The 24,893-nt window shown below is 41.2% G+C and overlaps 1 protein-coding gene across 2 annotated transcripts; it reads right to left on the minus strand.

The window, feature by feature from the left end:
* Nucleotides 1-8,570: 8,570 nt before the first annotated feature.
* LOC306920259 (uncharacterized protein) lies at nt 8,571-24,684 on the minus strand. 2 transcript variants are annotated; one of them, XM_079496959.1, is made up of 8 exons: nt 24,518-24,684; nt 18,475-18,586; nt 14,462-14,590; nt 13,507-13,782; nt 11,923-12,051; nt 10,949-11,224; nt 9,775-10,101; nt 8,571-9,672 (listed from the first exon to the last, which is right to left on the minus strand). In XM_079496959.1, exons 2-8 carry the CDS (start codon nt 18,551-18,553, stop codon nt 9,215-9,217), a joined length of 1,674 nt encoding a protein of 557 aa, XP_079353085.1. In that variant the 5' UTR covers nt 18,554-18,586; nt 24,518-24,684; the 3' UTR covers nt 8,571-9,214. The 2 variants fall into 2 exon arrangements, with proteins under 2 accessions (XP_079353085.1, XP_079353084.1); XM_079496958.1 differs by having other exon boundaries at nt 8,571-10,101.
* Nucleotides 24,685-24,893: the final 209 nt, after the last annotated feature.

The following is a 24,893-nucleotide window of genomic DNA, read 5'->3' on the forward strand; positions in this document are numbered from 1 at the left end:
TATTTTCAGCCCCTCTGACAGGGGGGTGGGATTTTTAACACCTCCTGACCCCTCCTTCCCGCTCTGGTATTCAAGCTGCCATCATACTTGGCATACTTGTCCTACAATCGCTTGGAATCAGTTTAGCCAGATTTCGAGAGAGAAACAAGCAGACAGGTCTGTGAAAACGAGCCCAAAATTTGGACGGTTCTTGAGATACGGGAACTACGGACAGAGAGTATGAATGAGTGAGTGACAATAATCTGCATTAGCTCACTGTATTAGATCATCATGCTCATCATCACAGAAGAGCTTGTCTGTACAGCTTTCCATGAATCTGTCAAAGAGGATTCCTGGTCCCTCTGAGCTGAAAACACTGAACATTAAAGTGGAAGCAGGTTGTTGCACAACATTAAGGGGAACTCTGTCGTGTCCCGGCACGCCTGCACATCCCTGGAAGACGAAAGAGGCTGAAAGCCTGGACACATGATGAGGTCATGAGTTACACCCTCATCATTAAACCATCCACGCAACACTGCTGGAAGATATACTCACATTTCTTACATAACCACTTAATCCCCAGGATCCTATTCTGGGGAAAACTTTGTAGAGACTAGCAGATCGACTGCGACGTGTTGTGTGAGCTTGTCGATCTGCTACTTTCTGCAAAGATATTTCATGCAGTGAAAACTGAAAAGTTTTAGACAAAATATTAGACAACCATAGGGTTTAAGTGGTTAAGTAAATGCAGCAATACAGCAAAGTAGAAATACTATTTGTAAAAGGCCAGTATTCAAAGGTTGATTTGCTTAAAAAGTACAATGCTATTGGCATGAAAATATACTTAAAGTACCAAAAGTAAACATACTTAGACTAATGCAGAATTTCACAGGCCAGGGTCTTTTTTCCAGAAAGTTTTCAAAATGCATCAGAATCTTTCAAAGATTAGCCCATCTGCCACCTCCACACCAGCACTCCACAAACTGCCTACCGATAATGGGGCAGGTTTCTGACCTGTTAAGAGCCCTCCTCTGAGACACACAGGAATGGAGCCATCTTATAATGAGCATTAGAGAGGAACAATTGAATTATATCGTCTCTGTTCAAAACTGTTACTTTTCAGGATTCAAATTCGAAAGTAGGCTATAAAAAGTAGCAGATCTACAGCTTTGTGCCACATTGTGATCTCCGTCTTGCGATCTCCGTTGGAAGATAGGTTGGAAATGGATGAAAAATGGGTGAAATGGATGATCCTTTAAGTACAGAACTAGTACAGAAGAGGCGGAGTAGCGTCCAGTCATGTGTAATCTGTGGTATTAAAGATGATGGAGAGGTTCACGAGTGGATGCATGCATTAGGTCGCTGTCGGGTGGAAACCTAAACCTAACCTTTGTATTACTATTTGTTTTAATGTGAAATATAAGCTGAAAGCTTAGATCTGCTATTTTCACTAATTTTGTGCGACACTCGATAATCATCTGTTTGATGAAGTAGTAGGCCTAATTTATGAAATAAGCAATGATTATGTCTGTGAGATGGCTTAGTCTCACTGGATTCATTACAAATGGACTGGAACATCTTTGTAATACAATACTTTTGTCGTTTTTTTCATACTCTGATCAAGTGTCTCTCATCCTATTAATCATTGAAATTAAAATTATACACCCAAATACTATTCCAAACTCAAATTAAAGGTGATATGTCTCGGTCAAAAATGTCAAAATACAAGCTCTATATTGTGTAAGTAATCATTGGTATATATATAGAGTGTTCAGTAACAGGTGTCTCGCCATTTGATAAATCAAGAGAGAGCCATCTATCATTTTAAATTTTGGATTGTGCTTCAATAAAAAAAAATCTTCTCAATTTTACTGAACAAACTCCATAGCAGTACTTAATATTAAGTTGGGAAGTTAAGCAACATTTTGTCGCCAAAGCATTGTACAACGCAACGGTTTCATGTTTTTACAACTTGATACATTGTTTTTTGTATTGTACCCGTTAAAAATAAACGTATAAAAAAAAGTGGGGTCCATCGAGGGTGTTCCATAGGCACCCTTACATGTCTGTACTAACTCTACGTGTGTACAAAATGGAACCAAATGGACCATTATGGGAACATTTGCTTCCATTTGTACACTCTAAGAGTTGTTTGAGAAAAGTTTGAGAACCATATCGTCCACGCTCACTTGACATTTAAAACGCAGACAGTGGTGTTGCTATACTGGGCTTCTCCACTGCCTCTCCAATGATGTGATCCTCCATCTATATCTACAGTAAATCAGTGCACTTTGAAAGGAGACTGTATTTCATGCTGCATTAGACTGCCGAGCATCTACCCAGCCAAGCATCTTATTATAATCACTGAGCGAGAGAGAGAGAGAGAGAGAGAGAGAGAGAGAGAGAGAGAGAGAGAGAGAGATCACTCCATATGCAAAATCCTGAAAATGAGCTGCTATTTGTTTCAAAAGCTTTATTCCAAGCTACCCTTTCATACAGTATACAGTATATTAGAAATATTGGTGTGATTTTTGTTTTGTAATCTTGTTTTTCAAAGTTGCAATGTGTCAGCTCTGTTTACTTTACACATTCCTCATCCCTATGTGGTTTATGCAGTATTGTACATTCGTTTTGATGGGTTTTTTTATTTGACAATTGCTTTGGCAATATAAATGTATATTTTGCCTGTTTTCTCAGGCCAATAAAGATCCTTTGAGTTGAAATTGAATTGAATTGAACTGATAGAGAGAGAAAGAGAGAGAGATATCTCTGAACACAAAAAAATCACACCCGTGTGAAGTGAGGGGCGCTAATCTAACACATGTTGCTATGATTAGGTGATGTAATGGTGATGTAAAACAAACTGTGACAACACAAACATTAAATTCTCTTTATTGTTAATGGCATTTAATCCAGGAGGATAGGACTGTGTGAGATGTTTGGCAAAATGTTTAGGAGTAATATAAACATGTTTTTTTGTTTGTTAGTTTTTTGCAACAATTTTCTTAATTTTGTTGAGAAAATGCAGTGCCTGGTGGCACTATAATAGGCCAATGTGAAAAGGGTTCCATTTCTTCATACGCCTTTAATGGCAATTGGATGATTTGAGGCATTTTGTTCCAAAAATGTGTTTTGCAAAAATCAACCTGTTGGTGGCGCTATAACAGGCAAATGTGAAAAGGGTTCCTCAGCCTAGTAAGAAAATGTGTGAAAGATTTCACGTAAATTGCATGCTGCGTTCATGATTTGAGGCTTTTGTTCAAAACGGGGCAATCTAGCAAACTGTGAAAGCCAATTATAGCCAATTAGGATGGAATATTAAATATCGGACAGATCCGACTTGAGCACATGACCATAGAGATACTGTGTAACGATTTGTGAGATTTTTGGACAGAATCTGGAGGAGTAATATCAAAAAATGTGTTTTACAAAAGTCGGCCTCCTGGTGGCGCTATAAAAGGCAGATGCGGAAAATGCAGGTCAAAGATTTGTCCTTGGCCTCTAGGGAGTGTGCATGCAACGTTTCACGCAGATCGGTGCAGTTTTAGGTAAAAAATGTGAAAAGCTGCCTCATGGTGGCGCTATAACAGGCCGTTCTGGAAAATGTGGGGCAGAGGTTCATCGTTGGCATCCAGGGAGTGTGTGTGCAAAGTTTGGCATCGACCGGGTTAACGGTGCCGGAGATTAGCTGGTAACAGACGGACGGAAGGACGGACACACGGACGGAGTGCAAAACATACTCTCTCTCCATGCCTTCGGCCTGGTGGAGACAACAACTAAGAAACCTATTACATACAGAACACAAAACATTGCATACAAATAGCAGCGCCAGTGAAAAGCAGCAGCATTATAGTTTACAGTCAACATACTTTTGCAAGACAGACCGACAGACAGACAGACAGACAGACAGACAGACAGACAGACAGACAGAGAGAGAGAGAGAGAACGTAAGGTCTTGGTACAAGATCAGCTACCCACAGAGTGAAGATGTTTTCAGTCAAGGCCACAGTTGAGATTTATGCAATGCTAATGATGATGGCAGGCTGCAGTAGTACAGCATGTACTGTCCACTGTTCACTTAGCTCTCTTCAGTTAAAATACTCTCCCTGGCTGCAGCATTAAGACGTCTGAGAACATCTTGCTGCTACAATGACACATCCATTATGCTTCAACAGTTATATCATTGTTACGTAAAGCGGCACTCTTTCATGTTCTACCCTCGGATTTGAAGTGTTCTGTGTAAGTGCTGATTTTTGTTTTGGTTTTACCACTGAGCTAATATAGCCTACCTGCTTGCTCAGCAGAGAAATTGAATTTTGATTTGATTTGTTTTTTACTGCAACACTTATCAACCAGTCATGTCAAACCAGACACATAAATCTACTGCAAATAGAGTAAATGTCTCAATAGAAGAGCAGGTAGAGGGAGACCAAATACAACCGCCACTACCATACAGATTGGACAAAATAACATTTATCCATTGGGAGGGCATAGGACGAATGCAATAGACACAGATACATTGTGCAAATCCTGACTGGCATGTTATTTAGGAACCATTTCTATAGCAAGGGCCAGGTGAATCTCCTGACCGACTAATTACACCTCGCTGTCTCTCCATTATAGAGGGGAAATGTGTTGTAAATGTTGTACACTGAATGCTTGATGCACCTCATTGTTCATGAGTTTTAAAATAGAAATGTACCCGAGTTCTCCTGATACACAGGTGATATTGGATGGTGCATTTCTATTTGCTAATATTGCTAATTGCTATAGCAATATTGCTAATATTTTCTATTATTACCTGTGTGGACACAGCAGAGCAGAATATTGAACAGCAAACTATGGCACAGTGTGCTTATTTAGCAGTCACTCAAAACAATTCCTTCTGCATGGCACTTGACGTCTCCGGCTCCCCCAGAGTTGCTGTCGAAGTGTCCTTGAGCAAGACACTGAACCCCTAATTGCTCTTGATGTGCGGGTCGGTACCTTGCATGGTTTCCGCCGCCATCGGTGTATGAATGTGTGTGTGAATGGATGAATGTAATGCACAATCTCTGTAAAGCGCCTTGGATAAAGGCACTATATAAATGCACCATTTACCACAGAGAGAGGAAAGAAATATTTAAAATGGCAGTTGAAAGCCACAGAGATGAAGAAATAACATGACTAGTAGGCCTACTGTACGTCCAAGGCCCTATGACATTTGCATAAATGATGTACTTCTTATGCTTAAATAATACTTAATCAAAAAACAAATCTCACAGGCTCATAAGCTTACAAACAATGCAATGCGTTGCGAGCTTGTAGATCGGCCATTTCCGCTGCACAGAAGACCCACATGTGTGTTATAATTGTATACTGTGGATATTGTGAACATGGGGGAAATTAAGTGCTTAAAGGAAGTTATACCATTTAACATGCCCTTATTATTAGTGTATTAGTGTTTACTGTACCACTGAATGGAACACCACTCCACATTTGATGGAGGTCTGTCGCCCTCTGCTGTCAGAATTGTGAATGTCCATGGAAACTGGGGGAAAAAACCCTATGCAGTCGACTTCCCAACCATTTTTGATGTTAACTTGGTTTGATGTAGTACAAAATGCATGTTGCTACACACGAGATACATGTTTTGTGAATTGGGTATAATGTTATACCTTTGTGGAGCCAGCACCCAATATCCAACATACAGAGACAAAAAAATGCTCTGAATTTAAAATGCAAGTCAAAGCTTGCCAAGCACTTTGACAGTGATCTCCAAGCTCAGCTCAGCTGGACAACCTAAAAACCCAACGAAACAAGCTAAGAAACATTGTTACTGCCATGACCAAATCCGCTAAAAGAAACTTTATCAATGATGAAGCTGCGGAAGACAAAAACAATCCTCGGGAGCTCTGGAAGCTATACTCAACAACCAACTAGGCTGCGGTCAGAAACTGAAAATCAGCTTTTCAAACATAAACATCAAATCAAACAACACTCATCATACATCACTGACAAGCTTGATGTGGCCAACTACTTGAACATCTTCAAACATATAGCAACGACGCTGGTTAACAAACTGCCCTCCCACTGTGGGTTCTTTGGTGTAGAGCACATTCAAACCTTCTACAGAAACCTAGGTGTTTGTAAAGACGATTTTAAACTGGTTATGGTAACAACTGATGAGGTACTTAAGAAAATGAGTGCCCTTCAACCCAACAAGGCCACTGGCCATGACAATATTCCCTCCAAATTTCTCAGAGACTCATGCAGCCATCTCTATATCTCCAATCATCACCCACATAATAAACCTCTCCATCAAACAGGGACAGGTCCCCTATGATTTCAAACTTGCCAAAGTAACCCCCCTGCACAAGAAAGGGAGCAAATTAGACCCCGTCAACTACCGCCCTATTTCTATTCTTAGCTCCATCTCGAAAGTGATGGAAAAAATTGTCTATGAACAGTATCTTGCCACTAAAAAGCTAATGTACGTGTACGAATTCCAATCTGGCTTCAGAACATCCCACTCCACTGACACATGCCTCCTCTATTTGAGCGACCACATCAAACACAAGGTGGATGGTGGCAAATACTGCGGCATGGTCATACTGGACCTCCAAAAGGCTTTTGACACTGAACCACTCCATACTGGTTAACAAGCTACAGTAAAAGCAATTGGTTTTGATAGCACATCAGTGAGCTGGATGAAATCTTACCTGGAGGGAAGAGAACAGATGGTGGAGGTGAACGGAACACTGTCTCCCCCCCCCCCCCCTCCCAGTGAGCTGTGACGTTCCACAAGGAAGCATACTAGGGCCTTTACGGTTCCTAATATATGTAAACGACATGACATCAGCTTGTGACTGCAACTTGTTCCTGTTCACAGATGACTCAGCACTGCTGGTCTCGGACAGGAAAAAACTGCAGGTTGAAAAGGCCCTCTGAGCTCGGTAGAGTCTGCACCTGGCTCGCTGATAACAAACTACCGGTATCTGAATCCATTCTCTTTGGATCAAATAGTAATCAGATGGCTTCTTGGTTAGAGGTTAGAGTGGGTGACATTATTATCACACGAAAAGATGAAATTACCTACCTAGGTTCCATCCTGGAGGCAAATCTTTCCGGTGATAAAATGGCCACCAACGTAATCAAAAAAGTCAACCAAAGAACAAGATTCCTATACAGGATCTCCTCACTGGTCAACAAAAACACCTTGAAGACCCTAACAGGAGGCGAGACCTAGTACAAGGTTTCTTCGACTATGCATGCACCTCACTCCCCGAACCCACCTCACCCCTGCCCATTTTGACAGGCTGGAATAGCTTAGGGTTGACTACAGAGTACAACATCTTGGTCTGGTCCACCAAGATACCCATGTACCTGTCTAAATACTTCCTTAATGTCAACAAAGTCCACACCCACAACACCAGAGGGAGTTCAACAAACCATGTGCAACCCAGATTCGGCACAAACAAGGGACTAAATTAATTTAGCTCCTATGCCACCAAAATGTGGAACGCCCTACCAACAGTCATTAAGACATGCAAATCCCTTGACTCCTTCAAAACCACTCTCAAAGGGCACCTACGGACGGCTGCAATTCGAAACTGGCCCCCGTAAATTCTGAATCCCCACCCCCCCCCCCTTTTCCCCTCACTGTATATATATATTTTTTCCCTTTTGACCTCCTCTATGATGATTTCCTGTTTTTGGCTGTGTATATTTGTACGTCTCTAATGGTGGACCCTCTTGTAAACAAGTGTAATACATTATGGTGTCGTCCACTCACAGTTGACAGTTTTTTGTATTGAGTTGTACTTGAAATTTACTGTAATTCTGCAAACTGTTAATAAATACTTCAATCAATCAATCAAAGGTCCCAAAACATCTCATTGATAAACTGGACAGCTATACGATAATTAGCCTACTTGGCTAATTCCTTTGATTAGGCCTACAATACATAGAATAGTATATACTGTAGCTTTATAGCTGTTAAACATTGGCTATACAATTATGAATTGGAACGCAGATGTGACATATATGCCTTGGAATGTGTTCTGAGGGCAGCATTCAATTTCTTGGTGGAAATTCAGCAGGAGCAGAGAGCAGGTTTGGAAGCTGGAGCAGAGTGAAGCAATATGGCTGCCGCTCCAAAATTCAAAGTTCCATTGAACTCCCTTTCACTATTAGCCCCGCCTCCCACCCTTGCTGATTGGACGCACGCGAGGGCCAATGAAATTGAATGCTGCCCTCAGAACACATTCCAAAGCATATAAGTCACATCTGCAAATTGGAACTTATTGATTGCAAACAGCAATCAATTCAAAAGTCAATAATAGGTACCAAACTAGCCGCAATTTGCAACTCTAGATTTTATAATGGGATGAATGAATACCCTCCATTGACTCCCCATTCATCTAATTTGCTTTTGCGATCTGCTTGTATTAAACAACGTTAATACAATTGATCCAGTCCAGATGTTTGTCATGATAATTATTGTTGAAGGATAAATTCCTTAAAGGTCTGGTGACGATTATTATTTTATTTCTTCTGATCTCAATTGCACCCAAAAAAACCTGAACTTTGGACATTCAGTGGATTCTGGATCTGTGGTCTGCACAGATTACATTCAAATAAAACAAAACAGAAAAAATTATATTTAAAAAAAAACAGCAACTTAATTAGCAATACATGTCTGTAATGGCATCCTCTAGCAAAAACTTATAATAAAGTCAACATAAATGGTTTGTTAATACGTTTTAAGGGTTTATAATGAGAAGAAAACAAAAGAGCTGGAGCATGGAGGCCTCTATTGACAGGAGCAGTATAATAATCCAATATATTTTCCTTATCTATCGACCTCCCTACGATCATACAGCCGTTTAATTTGATCCTCCCAATGAGCTCATTATAGTGGAAACTAAGGTGCACAAATTAATTGGCGTATTTATGCCGTATCGGTATCGATCTGATGTCAAAATAACTCAACAATATAACAACATGACACGACACATTTATAATAATTATTAAAATAATAAAACCATGGGCTTACTTTGAACAACACACGAGGATAGCTAAGGTGGGCTGCATTGTTTAAGAGCAGAGGCTAATGATTTTAGGCAACACAATAATGAATAACAGTGTGACACTGTTTTTGTTTTGTCCTGTGAGAAATATGGACACGAAGATGTAACTTCAGATTACTTGATACATTGAAACTCTTGTCACAATGTGTACATTGGAAAGTATTTCATCCAGTGTGACTAAGCCGGTGTCGCTTGAGCTGATATGACCTACAAAAACTCTTATAACAATGTTTACATTGGAAAGGTTTTTCTCCGGTATGCAAACGCTGGTGTCTTTTCAGGGAAGACGATCCAGTAAAACTCTTGTCACAATGTTCACACTGGAAAGGTTTTTCTCCAGAATGGATACGCCGGTGTTTAATCAGGTCAGCTGACTGAACGAAACTCTTGTCACAATGTTTACATTGGAAAGGTTTTTCTTCACTGTGGACATACTGGTGTTTCTTCAGGGTGCATGATAGACCGAAACTTCTATCACAATGTTTACATTGGAAAGGTTTTTCTCCAGTATGGATAAGCTGGTGTGTTTTCAGGCCACCTGACTGTCTGAAACTCTTATCACAATGTTTACATTGGAAAGGTTTTTCTCCGGTATGCAAACGCTGGTGTGTTTTCAGGCCACCTGAATCTCTAAAACTCTTGCCACAATGTTCACACTGGAAAGGTTTTTCTCCAGATTGGATACACCGGTGTTTAAGGTGATTATTCAGCTCACCTGACTGACCGAAACTCTTGTCACAATGTTCACACTGGAAAGGTTTTTCTACAGAGTGGATACGCTGGTGCGACTTCAGTTGAGATGTGTTTTTGAAACTCTTGTCACAATGTTTACAGTGGAAAGGTTTTTCTCCAGTGTGGACATACTGGTGTATCTTCAGGCTGCCTTTTAGACCGAAACTCTTGTCACAATGTTTACACTGGAAAGGTTTTTCTCCAGTGTGGATAAGCCGGTGTCTCCTCAGGTCATATGACTTACTGAAACTCTTGTTACAATCTTTACACTGGAAAGATTTTTCTCCGGTGTGGACACGCTGACGTTTCTTCAGGTCACCTGACAGAGAGAGAGAGAGAGAGAGAGAGAGATACAGATACAGGAAGACAAAGATGGTCGGAGTGTGAGAGGGGGGAGCGAAGGGGAGAGGCAGGGTAAAAATGGTGAGTACAGATAACTCGAAAAGCTTCCATCACCGTGTTTGGCAGTGTCTGGCTTCCCCGTTAATATTTATTTTTATTCATCATCTTTCTATTTTTTTAGTCATTATGCCAACTGCCAGTGTTCCCCACACATGTAGTTCCTGTGCCTGTGTTTAACCCATTCTGGGCGGGAACCCCTTTTGGTGTTTTAACTAAGCATTATGTTATACTTTAGCTATTGGAAAATAGCAGATCTACAAGCTCATAGCGAGCTTGTAGGTCTGCTATTTTTTGAAAAATTGTGAAAATGCGGCACAAATCTTTGAATATATATTCTTTCAGAGGGAAGGTTTTTTTTATTTTGACGTCAGGCCTAAATGGGTTAACAATGACTGACCTATTATTTTTGTTTGTTGTTGTTATTTATATTGTTTTTGTCATCTGTGCTTGAATTATTGTTTTTGTCATCTGTACTTAAAAAAAATTTTTTGTGTCCTACTGTTTACACTTGGTCAAAAATGTATGGTTGTTTGATTGGACTGGATCTTTTTCTTTTTTTGTTGTTGCTATTGTTGTTTTTGTATGTCTGTACTCAATAAATTTTTTTTTTTTAAATATATTGTTTTAATAATGACGATAACTGTGGGGGGAGGGATGGGGTGAGGGAGAAAATGAAAAAAGAATGGTATGTTCAAACTGAACTTAAATTGTTGAAACCCGCTACCAATAAACATATATTTAAAAAAAACAAAACAATGACTGACCTCCAGTTGTCTCCGCCCAATCATCACTGTCTTCAGTGACTTCAGTGTCGGATTCACGCTCAACTTCAGAGTGGTGCGAAGAGATGTCTCCATCGTCTTCTTCACCTTTCACTGCTGGTAATGTCAATGTTGACCCAACAGGTTCCTCTGGTCTTTGAAGTAGCTCCTCCTGTTCCCCTTTAATGTGTGGAGGCACTGGTTTCTCCTGGAGCAGACTGGGGCTCCTCTCCTGTTCAGGGGAAACCTCCTCTTTACACACAACCATGTGCAGGATGTCTAGGAGCAGAAAAATAACATGGTCAACATTGGACGTAAATCCATTCTTCTTCCATGTACAAAATGACTACTGTATTACTTACCAAGATAAGATTGACTAAACCGTTACCAAATACAGATTACAGTTCTGAATGTTTTAGCAAGATTTGATCTTTTTTTTTTTAGATTTTAGCTTCAAAAAAATAAGTAGTAATACATTTAATTAAGCAAAAGGGAGTCCACTGGTCACAGCAAATATTGTATTTGAATCATGAAAATTTCAAACAATTTAAAAAAAAATTACTTCACACCTGAGCTCTGATTTGGGAGTAAATTAGTCATGCCACTCATTGCATGACGTTATGAAACAGAAGCACTTCTGACAATGAAAGCTTTAAATGTGGACCAATGGTAGCTTAAACAATCTATGTAGAACATTTTCATGGCATAGCTCTGTACGTCTGTAAATGGGTTTGTCCAAAATATTAATGTTCGTTAACATTTCAGGAGATTTTATGGAAATATATATAGTATGACAAATCAGAAAATCCATGATTCCATTTGCGCAGAATCCAATATGGTTTGAAATGACACAAGCGACTGGACTATATTATGAGTGTCCTAGTATTTTTTTTGCCATCGTTATTGTACAGTGAAACTGAAAATCAGACATTGTGGCAGCCCTACAGAAACAGAAAGGAAGAGCACATGAAACTTACTGAGGTGTGGGTGGTCTTCAGGTTCCTGTTTAATAGAAATGTCTTCAGGTTCCTCCTGTTTAATAGAAACGTCCCTGGCTGAGTCTGGAGAGTTCATCTTCACCTGCAGTCTGGACTCCACACACCGGTCTGAAAGCAAGTGAACAAGGAAGGACTTTAACCCATTTAGGCCTGACGTCGAAATCTAAAAACCTCATGTTTCTATATTTCATGTCAAGGACCCCAAAAATTATATGTAATTGGCCACCGACCCCCATCTGAAAATATGTTGTTCCAGGAAACCCCCCCCCCCCAGAAGCAAAGAGTTGAGTTAAAAACCTTCGCCCCGAAAAAGAATATACATTCAAAGATTTGAGCCACATTTTCACGATTTTTCAAAAATAGCAGACCTACAAGCTTGTAGATCTTCTATTTTTCAACAGCTAAAGCATAACATAATGCTTAAAACACCAAAAGGGGTTCCCGTTCAGAATGGGTTAATAACTGGAGACTGAGTGGTGTTAGCCCAACTCTCCAACATGTGAATCATCTTGAGATTATGGGATTTATGTGACAGATTAAATAACTCTGTTTTTATAAATAATTTATCCCGTGCCATCTATCATTTTTGTCATGACATCGTGAACTCTGAACTCTATATCATGTCAGATTGAAACTCTGTGCTCTCATAACAGCGACAGCGACAGCTGACGTTTCTTCAGGTCACCTGACAGAGAGAGAGAGAGAGAGAGAGAGAGAGAGAGAGACTCTCTCTCTCTGAGAGAGAGAGATACAGATACAGGAAGACAAAGATGGTCGGAGTGTGAGAGGGGGGAGCGAAGGGGAGAGGCAGGGTAAAAATGGTGAGTACAGATAACTCGAAAAGCTTCCATCACCGTGTTTGGCAGTGTCTGGCTTCCCCGTTAATATTTATTTTTATTCATCATCTTTCTATTTTTTTAGTCATTATGCCAACTGCCAGTGTTCCCCACACATGTAGTTCCTGTGCCTGTGTTTAACCCATTCTGGGCGGGAACCCCTTTTGGTGTTTTAACTAAGCATTATGTTATACTTTAGCTATTGGAAAATAGCAGATCTACAAGCTCATAGCGAGCTTGTAGGTCTGCTATTTTTTGAAAAATCGTGAAAATGTGGCACAAATCTTTGAATATATATTCTTTCAGAGCGAAGGTTTTTTTTATTTTGACGTCAGGCCTAAATGGGTTAACAATGACTGACCTATTATTTTTGTTTGTTGTTGTTATTTATATTGTTTTTGTCATCTGTGCTTGAATTATTGTTTTTGTCATCTGTACTTAAATTATTTTTTTTGTGTCCTGTTTACACTTGGTCAAAAATGTATGGTTGTTTGATTGGACTGGATCTTTTTCTTTTTTTTTGTTGCTATTGTTGTTTTTGTATGTCTGTACTCAATAATTATTGTTTTTTTTTAAATATATTGTTTTAATAATGACGATAACTGTGGGGGGAGGGATGGGGTGAGGGAGAAAATGAAAAAAGAATGGTATGTTCAAACTGAACTTAAATTGTTGAAACCCGCTACCAATAAACATATATTTAAAAAAAAAAAAAACAATGACTGACCTCCAGTTGTCTCCGCCCAATCATCACTGTCTTCAGTGACTTCAGTGTCGGATTCACGCTCAACTTCAGAGTGGTGCGAAGAGATGTCTCCATCGTCTTCTTCACCTTTCACTGCTGGTAATGTCAATGTTGACCCAACAGGTTCCTCTGGTCTTTGAAGTAGCTCCTCCTGTTCCCCTTTAATGTGTGGAGGCACTGGTTTCTCCTGGAGCAGACTGGGGCTCCTCTCCTGTTCAGGGGAAACCTCCTCTTTACACACAACCATGTGCAGGATGTCTAGGAGCAGAAAAATAACATGGTCAACATTGGACGTAAATCCATTCTTCTTCCATGTTCCATGTACAAAATGACTACTGTATTACTTACCAAGATAAGATTGACTAAACCGTTACCAAATACAGATTACAGTTCTGAATGTTTTAGCAAGATTTGATCTTTTTTTTTTTTGATTTTAGCTTCATAAAAATAAGTAGTAATACATTTAATTAAGCAAAAGGGAGTCCACTGGTCACAGCAAATATTGTATTTGAATCATGAAAATTTCCAACAATTTAAAAATTAATTACTTAGCTCTGATTTGGGAGTAAATTAGTCATGCCACTCATTGCATGACGTTATGAAACAGAAGCACTTCTGACAATGAAAGCTTTAAATGTGGACCAATGGTAGCTTAAACAATCTATGTAGAACATTTCATGGCATAGCTCTGTACGTCTGTAAATGGGTTTGTCCAAAATATTAATGTTCGTTAACATTTCAGGAGATTTTATGGAAATATATATAGTATGACAAATCAGAAAATCCATGATTCCATTTGCGCAGAATCCAATATGGTTTGAAATGACACAAGCGACTGGACTATATTATGAGTGTCCTAGTATTTTTTTGCCATCATTGAAAATCAGACATTGTGGCAGCCCTACAGAAACAGAAAGGAAGAGCACATGAAACTTACTGAGGTGTGGGTGGTCTTCAGGTTCCTGTTTAATAGAAATGTCTTCAGGTTCCTCCTGTTTAATAGAAACGTCCCTGGCTGAGTCTGGAGAGTTCATCTTCACCTGCAGTCTGGACTCCACACACCGGTCTGAAAGCAAGTGAACAAGGAAGGACTTTAACCCATTTAGGCCTGACGTCGAAATCTAAAAACCTCATGTTTCTATATTTCATGTCAAGGACCCCAAAAATTATATGTAATTGGCCACCGACCCCCATCTGAAAATATGTTGTTCCAGGAACCCCCCCCCCCCCCCCCAGAAGCAAAGAGTTGAGTTAAAAACCTTCGCCCCGAAAAAGAATATACATTCAAAGATTTGAGCCACATTTTCACGATTTTTCAAAAATAGCAGACCTACAAGCTTGTAGATCTTCTATTTTTCAACAGCTAAAGCATAACATAATGCTTAAAACACCAAAAGGGGTTCCCGTTCAGAATGGGTTAATAACTGGAGACTGAGTGGTGTTAGCCCAACTCTCCAACATGTGAATCATCTTGAGATTATGGGATTTATGTGACAGATTAAATAACTCTGTTTTTATAAATAATTTATCCCGTGCCATCTATCATTTTTGTCATGACATCGTGAACTCTGAACTCTATATCATGTCAGATTGAAACTCTGTGCTCTCATAACAGCCATTCCTGACAAGTCTGTTTAATGAAGATGTAGGTCGGGAATGGCTTATTGTCAGTATCAAAAATAAAATCCAGACTATGTGATGACTATGTGATGACTAAGACTATATGAGCCTTCAGCCGGTAACACACAGGAGTCTGTCCCTGTTACAATGCGCTAGACCCCCTGGGAGATGGAGTCGGTCCCCGTTACAATGCGCTAGACCCCCTGGGAGATGGAGTCTATCCCTGTTACAATGCGCTAGACCCCCTGGGAGATGGATTGCTGAGGTGGAGCGCCACACCTACCATCAGCACCCAGTACTTCCCACACGACTTGCTGCACCAAGCTGACATTTAAAATCACACTCAGGCTGTCCATCTCAATTTATTTTCTGTCTGACTTTTTTGTCGTCTGACTTTTTTTTTTATCAACACACAACACGACACAATAGCGCATTAAGCATAACTCCATAAGATATGTTACAATGGTGTGTGTGTAGCGCCCCTGTAAAAGGAACAATGTGTGAGTGAATTCAATGAATCACACGGCGCTGTGTCTCTCTTCAAAACATAAACAGCACTTTATCTCGGGGCGGCAGTGGCTCAGGGGTAGAGTGGATGGATGGCAACCGCAAGGTTGCCTGTTCAAACCCGGGCTCCCCCAGAGTTAGTGTCGAAGTGTCCTTGAGCAAGACTGAACCCCTAATTGCTCCTGATGTGCTGGTTGGTGCCTTGCATGGTTTCCACCATCGGTGTTCCCTTCGCAGAGCCGGATTTACCTTGCTGAGGGCCCCCGGGCTGGAGCAAATTTGAGGGCCCCCCTTGGGGCGCGCGGCGAACCGGAAAAAATTTGGGCTATTTTGTTTTCATTTTGGGGTACCCAGGCCCCTAAAAAGAGAGGCAGGCAGGCAGAAGCTCTCAATGGTTTAACCATAATACAACTAAATACAATAACAATACACACATTTCACTTGAATTGGATTTCACTTTACAATTTTATAATTAAAAAAAAAAAAAAAAAAAAAAACTTTTTTTTTTTTTTTTTTTTGGGGCCCCCCTAGTCGGGGGCCCCCGGGCTTCAGCCCACCCTAGCCCAACGGTAAGTCCGGCTCTGTCCCTTCGACCCGCGAGTGAATCCATGGTGTTGTTTGGAAGCAGTTGATCCACAAGCATCAATACACAATTACACATTGGGAGCCTGTAGATCGTCTATATTCGTCAGGCAACACCATCGGATTAATACATGATCATATTGATTAGCCTACCTGACGTCGCAGCAGGAGCTCAATAGGGACTTTAAGCAACGACGGCTACGGCAGACGGCTCCGGCAACGGATCAGTGCTCGATATATAAACCTGCTCTCCGTCGCAGCCCTTTCTACTACGGCAGAACCAACAGTTACAAAAATGACATAACCATGTTTATTGAAATTATAGCTGTCATACATTTACACCGATTGCTCCATCACCTCTCTTATGCTGTGTAATGTGTTGGCATGCTCTGAATGAAGAAATAACACTAATACCATATCATATGTCATATTAACCATGTTTATTATTTTTTAGAATAATTGCTCCAGCACCTTCCTCTTTCCACTGCTGATCATGTCCAGTGCATGTAAGAATTAAGCAATATCGGCAAGTGTTTATGTTTGACACACGCTGCATAGACGTGTCACCATGGGAACCAATGTCGCCGTCGCCAACGGCTGTTTGCTTAACGATTTTGACAGCTACGGCGACGGCGTCATAGCCGCCGTACTTCCGCCTAGCGGAGCCGTCCTGAAAACAGTCGTTGCTTAGTAGTCAGAAAAAAACAACAACAAAAGAATCCATGGCTGATTGGCTGTATATAGGAACTCTTCTTGTAAGCATTATAAGCATATCCTTAAATACTTATGCAGAGATTAAATGTGGATCTATAATTGTAAACTAAATTTGTATTTACTTTTTTCTCTGCGCAGCAGTGTGCACACTGCCCCCTCCCTCCCTCTCCCCTGCCACTGCACGTGTGTGAGTGCATAGGGTGATTTTTTTCCCTTGAGTATAATATTGAAAGGCACAGACATAAGATATTTTTTTTCCTTGAAAATAATGAAAAGGCAGAACATACTGGAGTGTGTCTGGACAGGGGAAAAATAAAATTATAATAATGAAAAAACATTTATTGCTATTTATTTTATTTTATTTTTTCTGTACCGAAACCGAACCGAAACCGTGGCTCCCATACCGAGGTACGAACCGAACCGTGGGCTAAGTGAACCATTGCACCCCTAATGCTCTATGTAAAGCACCTTGGATAAAGGCGCTATATAAATGCACCATTTACATTTATCTCTCATCATTGTACAATAATAGCAACACAAACACTACTGCCATAAGCATGTGATCTTGTTACCATGAATTCTCCCCAAAATGACAGTCAAGATAAATGTACACTATGTGTAGCTCCCATGAATTCAGATACAATACCATTTTCTCATAACTGTAGCATCACCATCAGTAAATGTTCAGATTAACCACTTCTGTGGTCACACTGAACATGAATTATACACAATGACATTCTTTAAAAATTAAGGCACGATATCACATTAATTAGGAAAAGACCTTGTACTATGCTTATGCATAGAAAGTGTGCCAATAATAGCAAAAGTGCATCAAAAGTGCTTAAATGCAATTATAATTAATGGTTTCACGCCGCCAGCTACTACTAGTAGGGTTAGTAGTAGTAGTAGCCAAAGAAAGAAACACCCGTGCGGGCGGAGCTTCACCTTCTATTACAAACACAAAACGCACTTCTAGTATAGTGGACTGCTCCCTCGACTTTGAATCCACACCTCACGAGTTCAAATCCTGTTATCATTATTTTTCCAACAACCACAGACTTCTTTTTTTTACAATTTTTTCCTACAATTCCAGAATACTTTTTTGGAAAATACGCTAGTTATTGTGAGGTTAGGTTAAGGTTAGGTTTAGGCATAGTGTTTTGTGAGGTCAGGGTTAGGTTAAGGTTAGGTTTAGGCATAGTTTTGTGAGATTAGGCATATAACCACTTGGGTGCGGTCCAAAACACAGCCCAGCGCCCCCTACTCCACTGACAACCAATCACAAGCCGTAAAAAACGCAGCTATGCTAGGAAAAAAAAACTCGGCTACAGGATTTGGAGCGTCTCTATTGGCAGCGTATAGACTCACTAAATTGAGAAAGGACGCAATCATGTCACTTGATGGAGGACCGGTCGGTAGGGTACTTTTTGTTTTTGCAGGGCGGGCGGGTTGTTGATTAATTTGTTTGGCGGGGCAAGTTGGCTCCCAAGGCAAGCATCACCTGACCCACGCATCACTATTACATACCTATCCTGTACAACGTCACTACAGGTCTCATCAGTCCACATCTCTGGTCCATCTCTCTCGGTTCCTCTTTGGAGGCCATGTGTTGATCCAGTAGATCTCTCCCTGTGGCGATCTGTAGAAATAAAATGCCTTTTAGTTCTCATTCAGTAACCTTACATACATACAGTATTTCATAGAACAGTGGTTACATTCAGTAACCTTATAGAACACATAACAGATAGGAAGAAGATCACTTAACACATTCACCGCCGATGTCAAGTCTAAATCGCAGTAAGACAATGGTCCTCATTCACAAAGGAGAAATACGCCACAGTGTAACGGAAGCGTAAAGGTCATGCGTATAGATAGCGGAAAATCCATCCGATCAAGCTATGGTTAAGTCCCGTGTTATTCAGGGAACCAGGTGTAATCACTTAATTTGTGCGGATCGGCGAGTGTATCCTTTCCGCATTTTTTCCAAGCGATTCGCCTGGTGTCGCCTGGTTTGATGGAACATCCACGACCATATAAGGCAACAGGAAATATCGAAATACGTCATCATAGACTGCACAGAGGATTCCCAAGTTTTAAATGATATACAACAGCCGCGATGAGCTTGTAGAGCAGTTAATTTTGACAGGCGGGTCTGCACGGACAGATCTTCAAGCAAACAGCGCAAGTTATATGTATATAATTATAAACGAAACTTGCCAACTTGGCACGCATTGCATCACTCCTTGTTAAATGTCAGAACGTTAATAAGTTAACTGATGTTACAGTTACTTTCACATAATGAGAAAGAAGTTAATTTGTACTGTTCACCACACGACCAAATGCTATATTAAAACTCGGCAATCATAAAAGGCCATATTGATTAGTCTACTGCGGTGATTGATTCCCTGCCCTGTCGGATTTGGAAAGCAAATATATGGACATGCATGGACACAGGACATATTTTCTTTCTTTTTTTTCTTGTGGGATTTGGACTAAAGGCTATATTTCATCCGATACAACTACGTTGTATGTTTCCTCAGCTGCAGGTAAGAGTTGGCTATTCTGTGTGGCGTCCGCATGTGATCAATATACATTATTATAAATTAATACCATGACGCAAATGGAGGCAGATAGGTGCTTGCAGCAAAGGCATTTAGGCCTACGTGAAACTTGAATTGGCTGAGTCTCTGTCAACATGCTGAGTTACAGTGGTAATAATAATCATCATCAACAGCCTTTCTTGTCTGTCCGTCATGTTTGTGAACAAGCGCAAGTGGAGGTGAGCTGGCTTAAAACTATGATATGACTGGCCAACTTTCAAACACGCTGATGCCATTCATTCAAATAGGCTAATGTGGTCTTCTATTTTTTATATAGGGCTAATTCCCCCCCCCCTCCCCCCCCCCACACACACACACACCGACAGTCAGACTGACTCAAAGGAGCTCCATAACGAAACAATTTAAATAGGCCTATACTGCAGACATTACTACACTAAACAACGTTGGATTCGTACAGTGCAGAATGCAGATAAGTGTATGTTCTTATTATAATTGTGAGTTTGTTTTTTAACATAACTGCGAGAGCCGATCTACAAGCTCACAACGCGTTGTACTGCGAGTAGAAGGCTGCCGAGTGAGCAGCCCCAATCGCGCATGCTAGAAATATCCTAATAAATAAATAAAAAGGTGTCGGGCTCGGGGGCAGTTTCTGTATGGGACTCTAGGCTAACTTGCCTCTAGAATGCATGCATATAGGCATACAAGTGATATTTTTTTTATGTGCTGACAAATGTTGGGGACACATGCCTACATATTTTATCTGAGGTTTGGGGACTAAAGCCTTCTTAATAAATCTACGCATGCCGTACACGACCGGAATTTCCGACCAACCAACGTCAGCGTCAAGTTCACGTTCAAGTTCATGAATTCCCACGTAATGTGGGAATCCACGTAAATGCCTGTCCGCTCACGCTCCGCTCACGTAACGTCACTTTATGAGCGTAAACGGCGTTGTGAATGAGGACCAATGTCTTCTCCGAGTGTGAAGAAAATACAGGGGTCTGTCACAAGTTAATTCTACATCCGTTTCCGATTCTGGTGGAACCTGTCTACCGAGCAATCTTCGTTCCTACTCTCACCAATGGTCATGAAGTGTGGGTCAAGCTCCTTGAGTTCCAAACAAGCCCCAAAATACCTCTGGGTGCGCTTGGACAGAACTCTGTCCTTCAACCAACACCTTGAAGACGTGAGGGCAAAGGTCACATCAAGGGTCGCACTTATCCGTCGCCTCGCTGGTACGACCTGGGGAGCTTCCGCCAACACATTGCGGATTTTCACCCAAGCCCTGGTCTTCTCTGCAGCTGAATACTGTGCCCCAGTCTGGTGTAGGAGCCCACATGTCAAAAAGGTGGACACAGTAATAACAACTCTCTCCGAACCATAACTGGCTGCCTGAAGCCCACTCCCATGTCCTACCTGCCAGTCCTTGCGGGAATGTCCCCGGCAGGCCTCTGACGAGAGGCTGCTACCATCAAGCTAGCAAGGAAAGCCTTGGAAGCAGGAGTGGGAGTCTGCTGGGCCTGGGCCTTCCCGTATGCACCAGTGGACCCTACTGAACCGCCTGCTCACTGGAGTCGGCTGCTTCAAATCAGCAATGAAGAGGTGGGGCTTGGCGGACAGTGCAGTATGCGAGTGTGACGAGCCTGAGCAGTCTGCCGAGCACATAGTTAACACCTGCCCCCTGTACTTTGTACAGACCTCCTTCGGAGGCCGGCCTCTTCCACGTGGGACCAGAGACAAGGGCGTGTCTACTCGATACTGAGTTGGACATTTGAGGATGATACACGAAAGAAAAAGATGAAGTGTGGGTCATGACCGAAAGAATGAGGGTGCGAATACAAGTGGCCGAAATGAGTTTTCTTCAACGGGTAGCTGGCATCTCCCTTAGAGATTGGGTGAGAAGTTCGGCCACGCGAGAGAGACTCTGAGTAGAGTAGCTGCTTCTTCACCTGGAAAGGAGCCAGCTTAGGTGGTTCGGGCATCTGGTTAGGATGCCTCTCGGGTGTCTCCCTAGGGAGGTCCTCGTCCCACTGGGAGGAGACCCCAGGGCAGACCAAGGCGCAGTTGGAGGAAACACATCGACTCACTGGCCTTGGAACGTCTTGGGATCCCCCAGGAGGAAGTCACTAATGTTGCTCTGGAGAGGGAAGTCTGGAGCTCTCTGGTGGAGCTATTGCCCCCGCAACCAGACTACGGATAAGCGGTTGAAGATGGATGGATGGATGGATGGTGGAACCTTCAAAATAAGGGTTTCACTGACAAAAGCTGGCGGTTAAGTGAGAATTTCAACAGAGATAAACTGGTGAGCCCAGAGTGGATGGTAACACCAACGCTGGTAATCAGACCGACAGCTAACAGAGGCTTCAGGGATTTCTGCACGAAACCCTAGGGCCATATCTTGCCTTACCCTTTATCCCTAAACTTATTAGCCATATTTTACTATTAACCCTTAGAAGGTGAAAGACGCCAATTGGCGTCTTCATCAGAATTCCGTAAATGATCAATGACGCCAATTGGCGTCTTCAGAGTTTTTGATTAATCTAAACATATTAATATGCTCCGAAGCGCTGTTTAAATTCCTGAGCTTATATTCCAACTACATTACCCAGAAAACCCGTGTCACGTGACACACGTGTACGTGTTGCCATTGGAAGCTGGTCCCACCCCCTGTAAACAGTGGGGGCAGAGGGAGTCTTCATAGTTTATTGTTTTGCCGTCTCGCCCGAGCGATTTTCTAGCAGAAAAAGTTGAAAGCAGTACTATTTATTTGAGCGAGTTTTGTGGTAGTAGTATTGATCCATACGCGTCCCAGTCGCCTTCTCCAGGCGGAGTAGCCCTGGTCCAGTGCTTACAGCGAGACTCGCTGCTCCCTCCCTCCTTTTTTCATTGTCTCCCCATCGTCGTCCGATGAGCTATACCGGGAAACCATTGAAGAAGACGATCAACCCGGAATGTTTTGAGGTAATCTTATTGTAGAAAATGCCCTTCTATAGTGATCAGAAATCATAAGATGATCGCTACAAATAGATGCTTGGATAATTACTACTACTAGTCAGATCATGACGCCAGAATGACTCACCACGATGGCCCCCAGCCATTAGCCAGCACCAAAGGTGCTGGCTAATGGGGGGGTTGGTGCATTGGTGCTGGCTAATGGCTGGAGGGGGGGTTGGTGTCGATCGGTTGGTTGGTGCAGTACAAATGTATCGTAGCAGGCATGCACGCATGGCAGTACAAGTATTTTATATTGTAGCGTGCCTTATAGGCGATCTGATCTTTAGAGTAATGTTCGCTCCTTTTATTTACTGTCTACAAAGACGGAGAACAAACATGCATCGTTTACTGAAGCAACGCGTGGTTATGATGACCTTGCTACAAGGATCGGAGGGGGGACGGGGAGTGAAGCTAACAGTAGCGTATTATATAAGATCTGTATGACGTTTCATTGACGTCTGAGCTTGCATGATAATCGCATTCATTGTATATTGTATACAATCATGATTGTACATTGTTTAGTGTGTCTCCGTGTGATGATGATGATGACGATGATGTCAGATAGCCTACGTCCCCCCCCCCCCCCCCCAACTGGCTATTGGCCGGGCTGACTACAGCTAAATGTTTATTTTTATATATTTAGAACTGGCATCAGATGAGGAGGAGGAGGAGGATGATGATGATGATGATGATGATGATGATGATGATGATGATGATGAAGACGAAGAGTCAAGACTGCGATGGAGTTCTCCGACACTGAACCGGATGCATTCATTCATTTCAGTTGTTTTTTTTAAATTTAGCCTACACACACACACACCGTCAAGAACAACTGGAATGCAGTGGTTTGGGGACACTGGGGAGTTTGGGGACAACTGTTTTGTATGTAGGCCTATTTATTTTCTGTAATATTTATTATAATTGTATTATGTTAGTAGTCATAAAAAATAAAAGACGCTTTTACAATGAGTTAGACCTGTCATGGCTATTTTGTTCACTATTCTGAGGTTTATGGTTTGACTAAGCGAGTTTCAACTGTGATTTACTCTGTAACGGTAGAACCCAATTTTTTGTTATAATACAGTATACATTCAAGTCTATATTTTGATACATATCATGGGCACAAAGTCATATCAAAACAATGTCCTTGGATGTGTTTTTTATCAAAACTGTTTATCTTCACAACAGGTTTTTGAGATACATGCATGAATAGACAAGGTACTGGTAAGACTATGTAAACATGGTATATATCAAAATGTGCGTTAGAATGTCTAATTTTACCCCAAAAAAGAATTGAGTTTATATGATGTTCCATTTCAGAGCTAGGGGGACTTTTAGCTGGATAGGTCAGATTGATCATGACTGACCATGCTATTTATAGATGGCAAAATATCTACAGTGGTACATGTGAGAAACTTTTTATTTTATTTTAATTGAACTAGACAACTCACCCTTTAAAATGAGATATTGCATGGCTATGTACGCCCAGCAGAAAAAAAGTTATTTAGAAAATAAAACTTCAACCGGGCATAACTTTTTTTGTTGTCCTAGAAACACTACCCAGTGTAAATGCAGGCTCTTTTAAATGGCTTCCAACACAAAAACTAAACATTTTATCAACTCAGTTCAAGCTTTCTCTGAAGGTCTTTCGTTGTCACACATTCACAACAGAGAATTTTCAATAAATCATTCAAAAACGCCATTCTGCCATAGAGAAGTCTAAAAACTATATAGAAATCCTTGAAACTCTCAAAGAGTTAAAATAAGACGATCTATCGACACATTGTGAGCTTGTAGATTGGCTATTTTAAAATGTTTTTCACAATAGTAAAAAATACGTTTAGGGATAAGGGGTAAGATTTGTCTTTGTCTATATCAGTGTAACATTTTAGCTCCACACAATGCAGCCAATTAGCCAAACAATGTATTACTGCTGCTAGTAACTGGTTGTTTATAATCACATTTATAAAAACAAATAAATGAAAAACACAACATGAATCAGTTCATCTTTTCACCTGTAGCTGTGTTTCTTTCAGTTGGTTGTGCTGTTAACAAACGTCCTCTCCTGCTGCTTAACGACGACACTGTTTTCAAAGAAACGTTTTAGTTTTCTTTGTATATGAATCAAATCAGTCTGGCGAACAGCCAGTGGTTTTTGGCTAATCTAAGCTAGCAAATAGCCTATAAGACTTCCGGTGGACGATCTCTTCAAAATAAGAGTACCCCTTAAAGTATTGAAAAACGATAGTGTTGCCGGAACTGGTTATGTAGTCTGTCGTGTTGTCAGGGGGACACAGTTAGTGGTGACACTGTCCCTTTAAAGAGAAGACGCGCGCGCGGACCGTTTGTTGTTGTTGTTTCTTCAGTTCTCAGTTTAAAGCAACTCTATGG

The sequence above is a fragment of the Electrona antarctica genome (assembly GCF_951216825.1).
Source record: "Electrona antarctica genome assembly, chromosome: 3".
NCBI lineage: Eukaryota > Metazoa > Chordata > Actinopteri > Myctophiformes > Myctophidae > Electrona > Electrona antarctica.

Bases quoted from the DNA above. Each gene is read 5' to 3' on its own strand.
- LOC306920259 (XM_079496958.1), bottom strand. From the start codon at position 18,553: ATGGCCTCCAAAGAGGAACCGAGAGAGATGGACCAGAGATGTGGACTG. The intron at 13,783-14,461 runs GTAAGTTTCATG...TTCTGCTCCTAG, and splicing joins TGAAGACCACCCACACCTCA to ACATCCTGCACATGGTTGTG. The intron at 10,102-10,948 runs GTCAGTCATTGT...TCTCTCTGTCAG, and splicing joins TTGGGCGGAGACAACTGGAG to GTGACCTGAAGAAACGTCAG.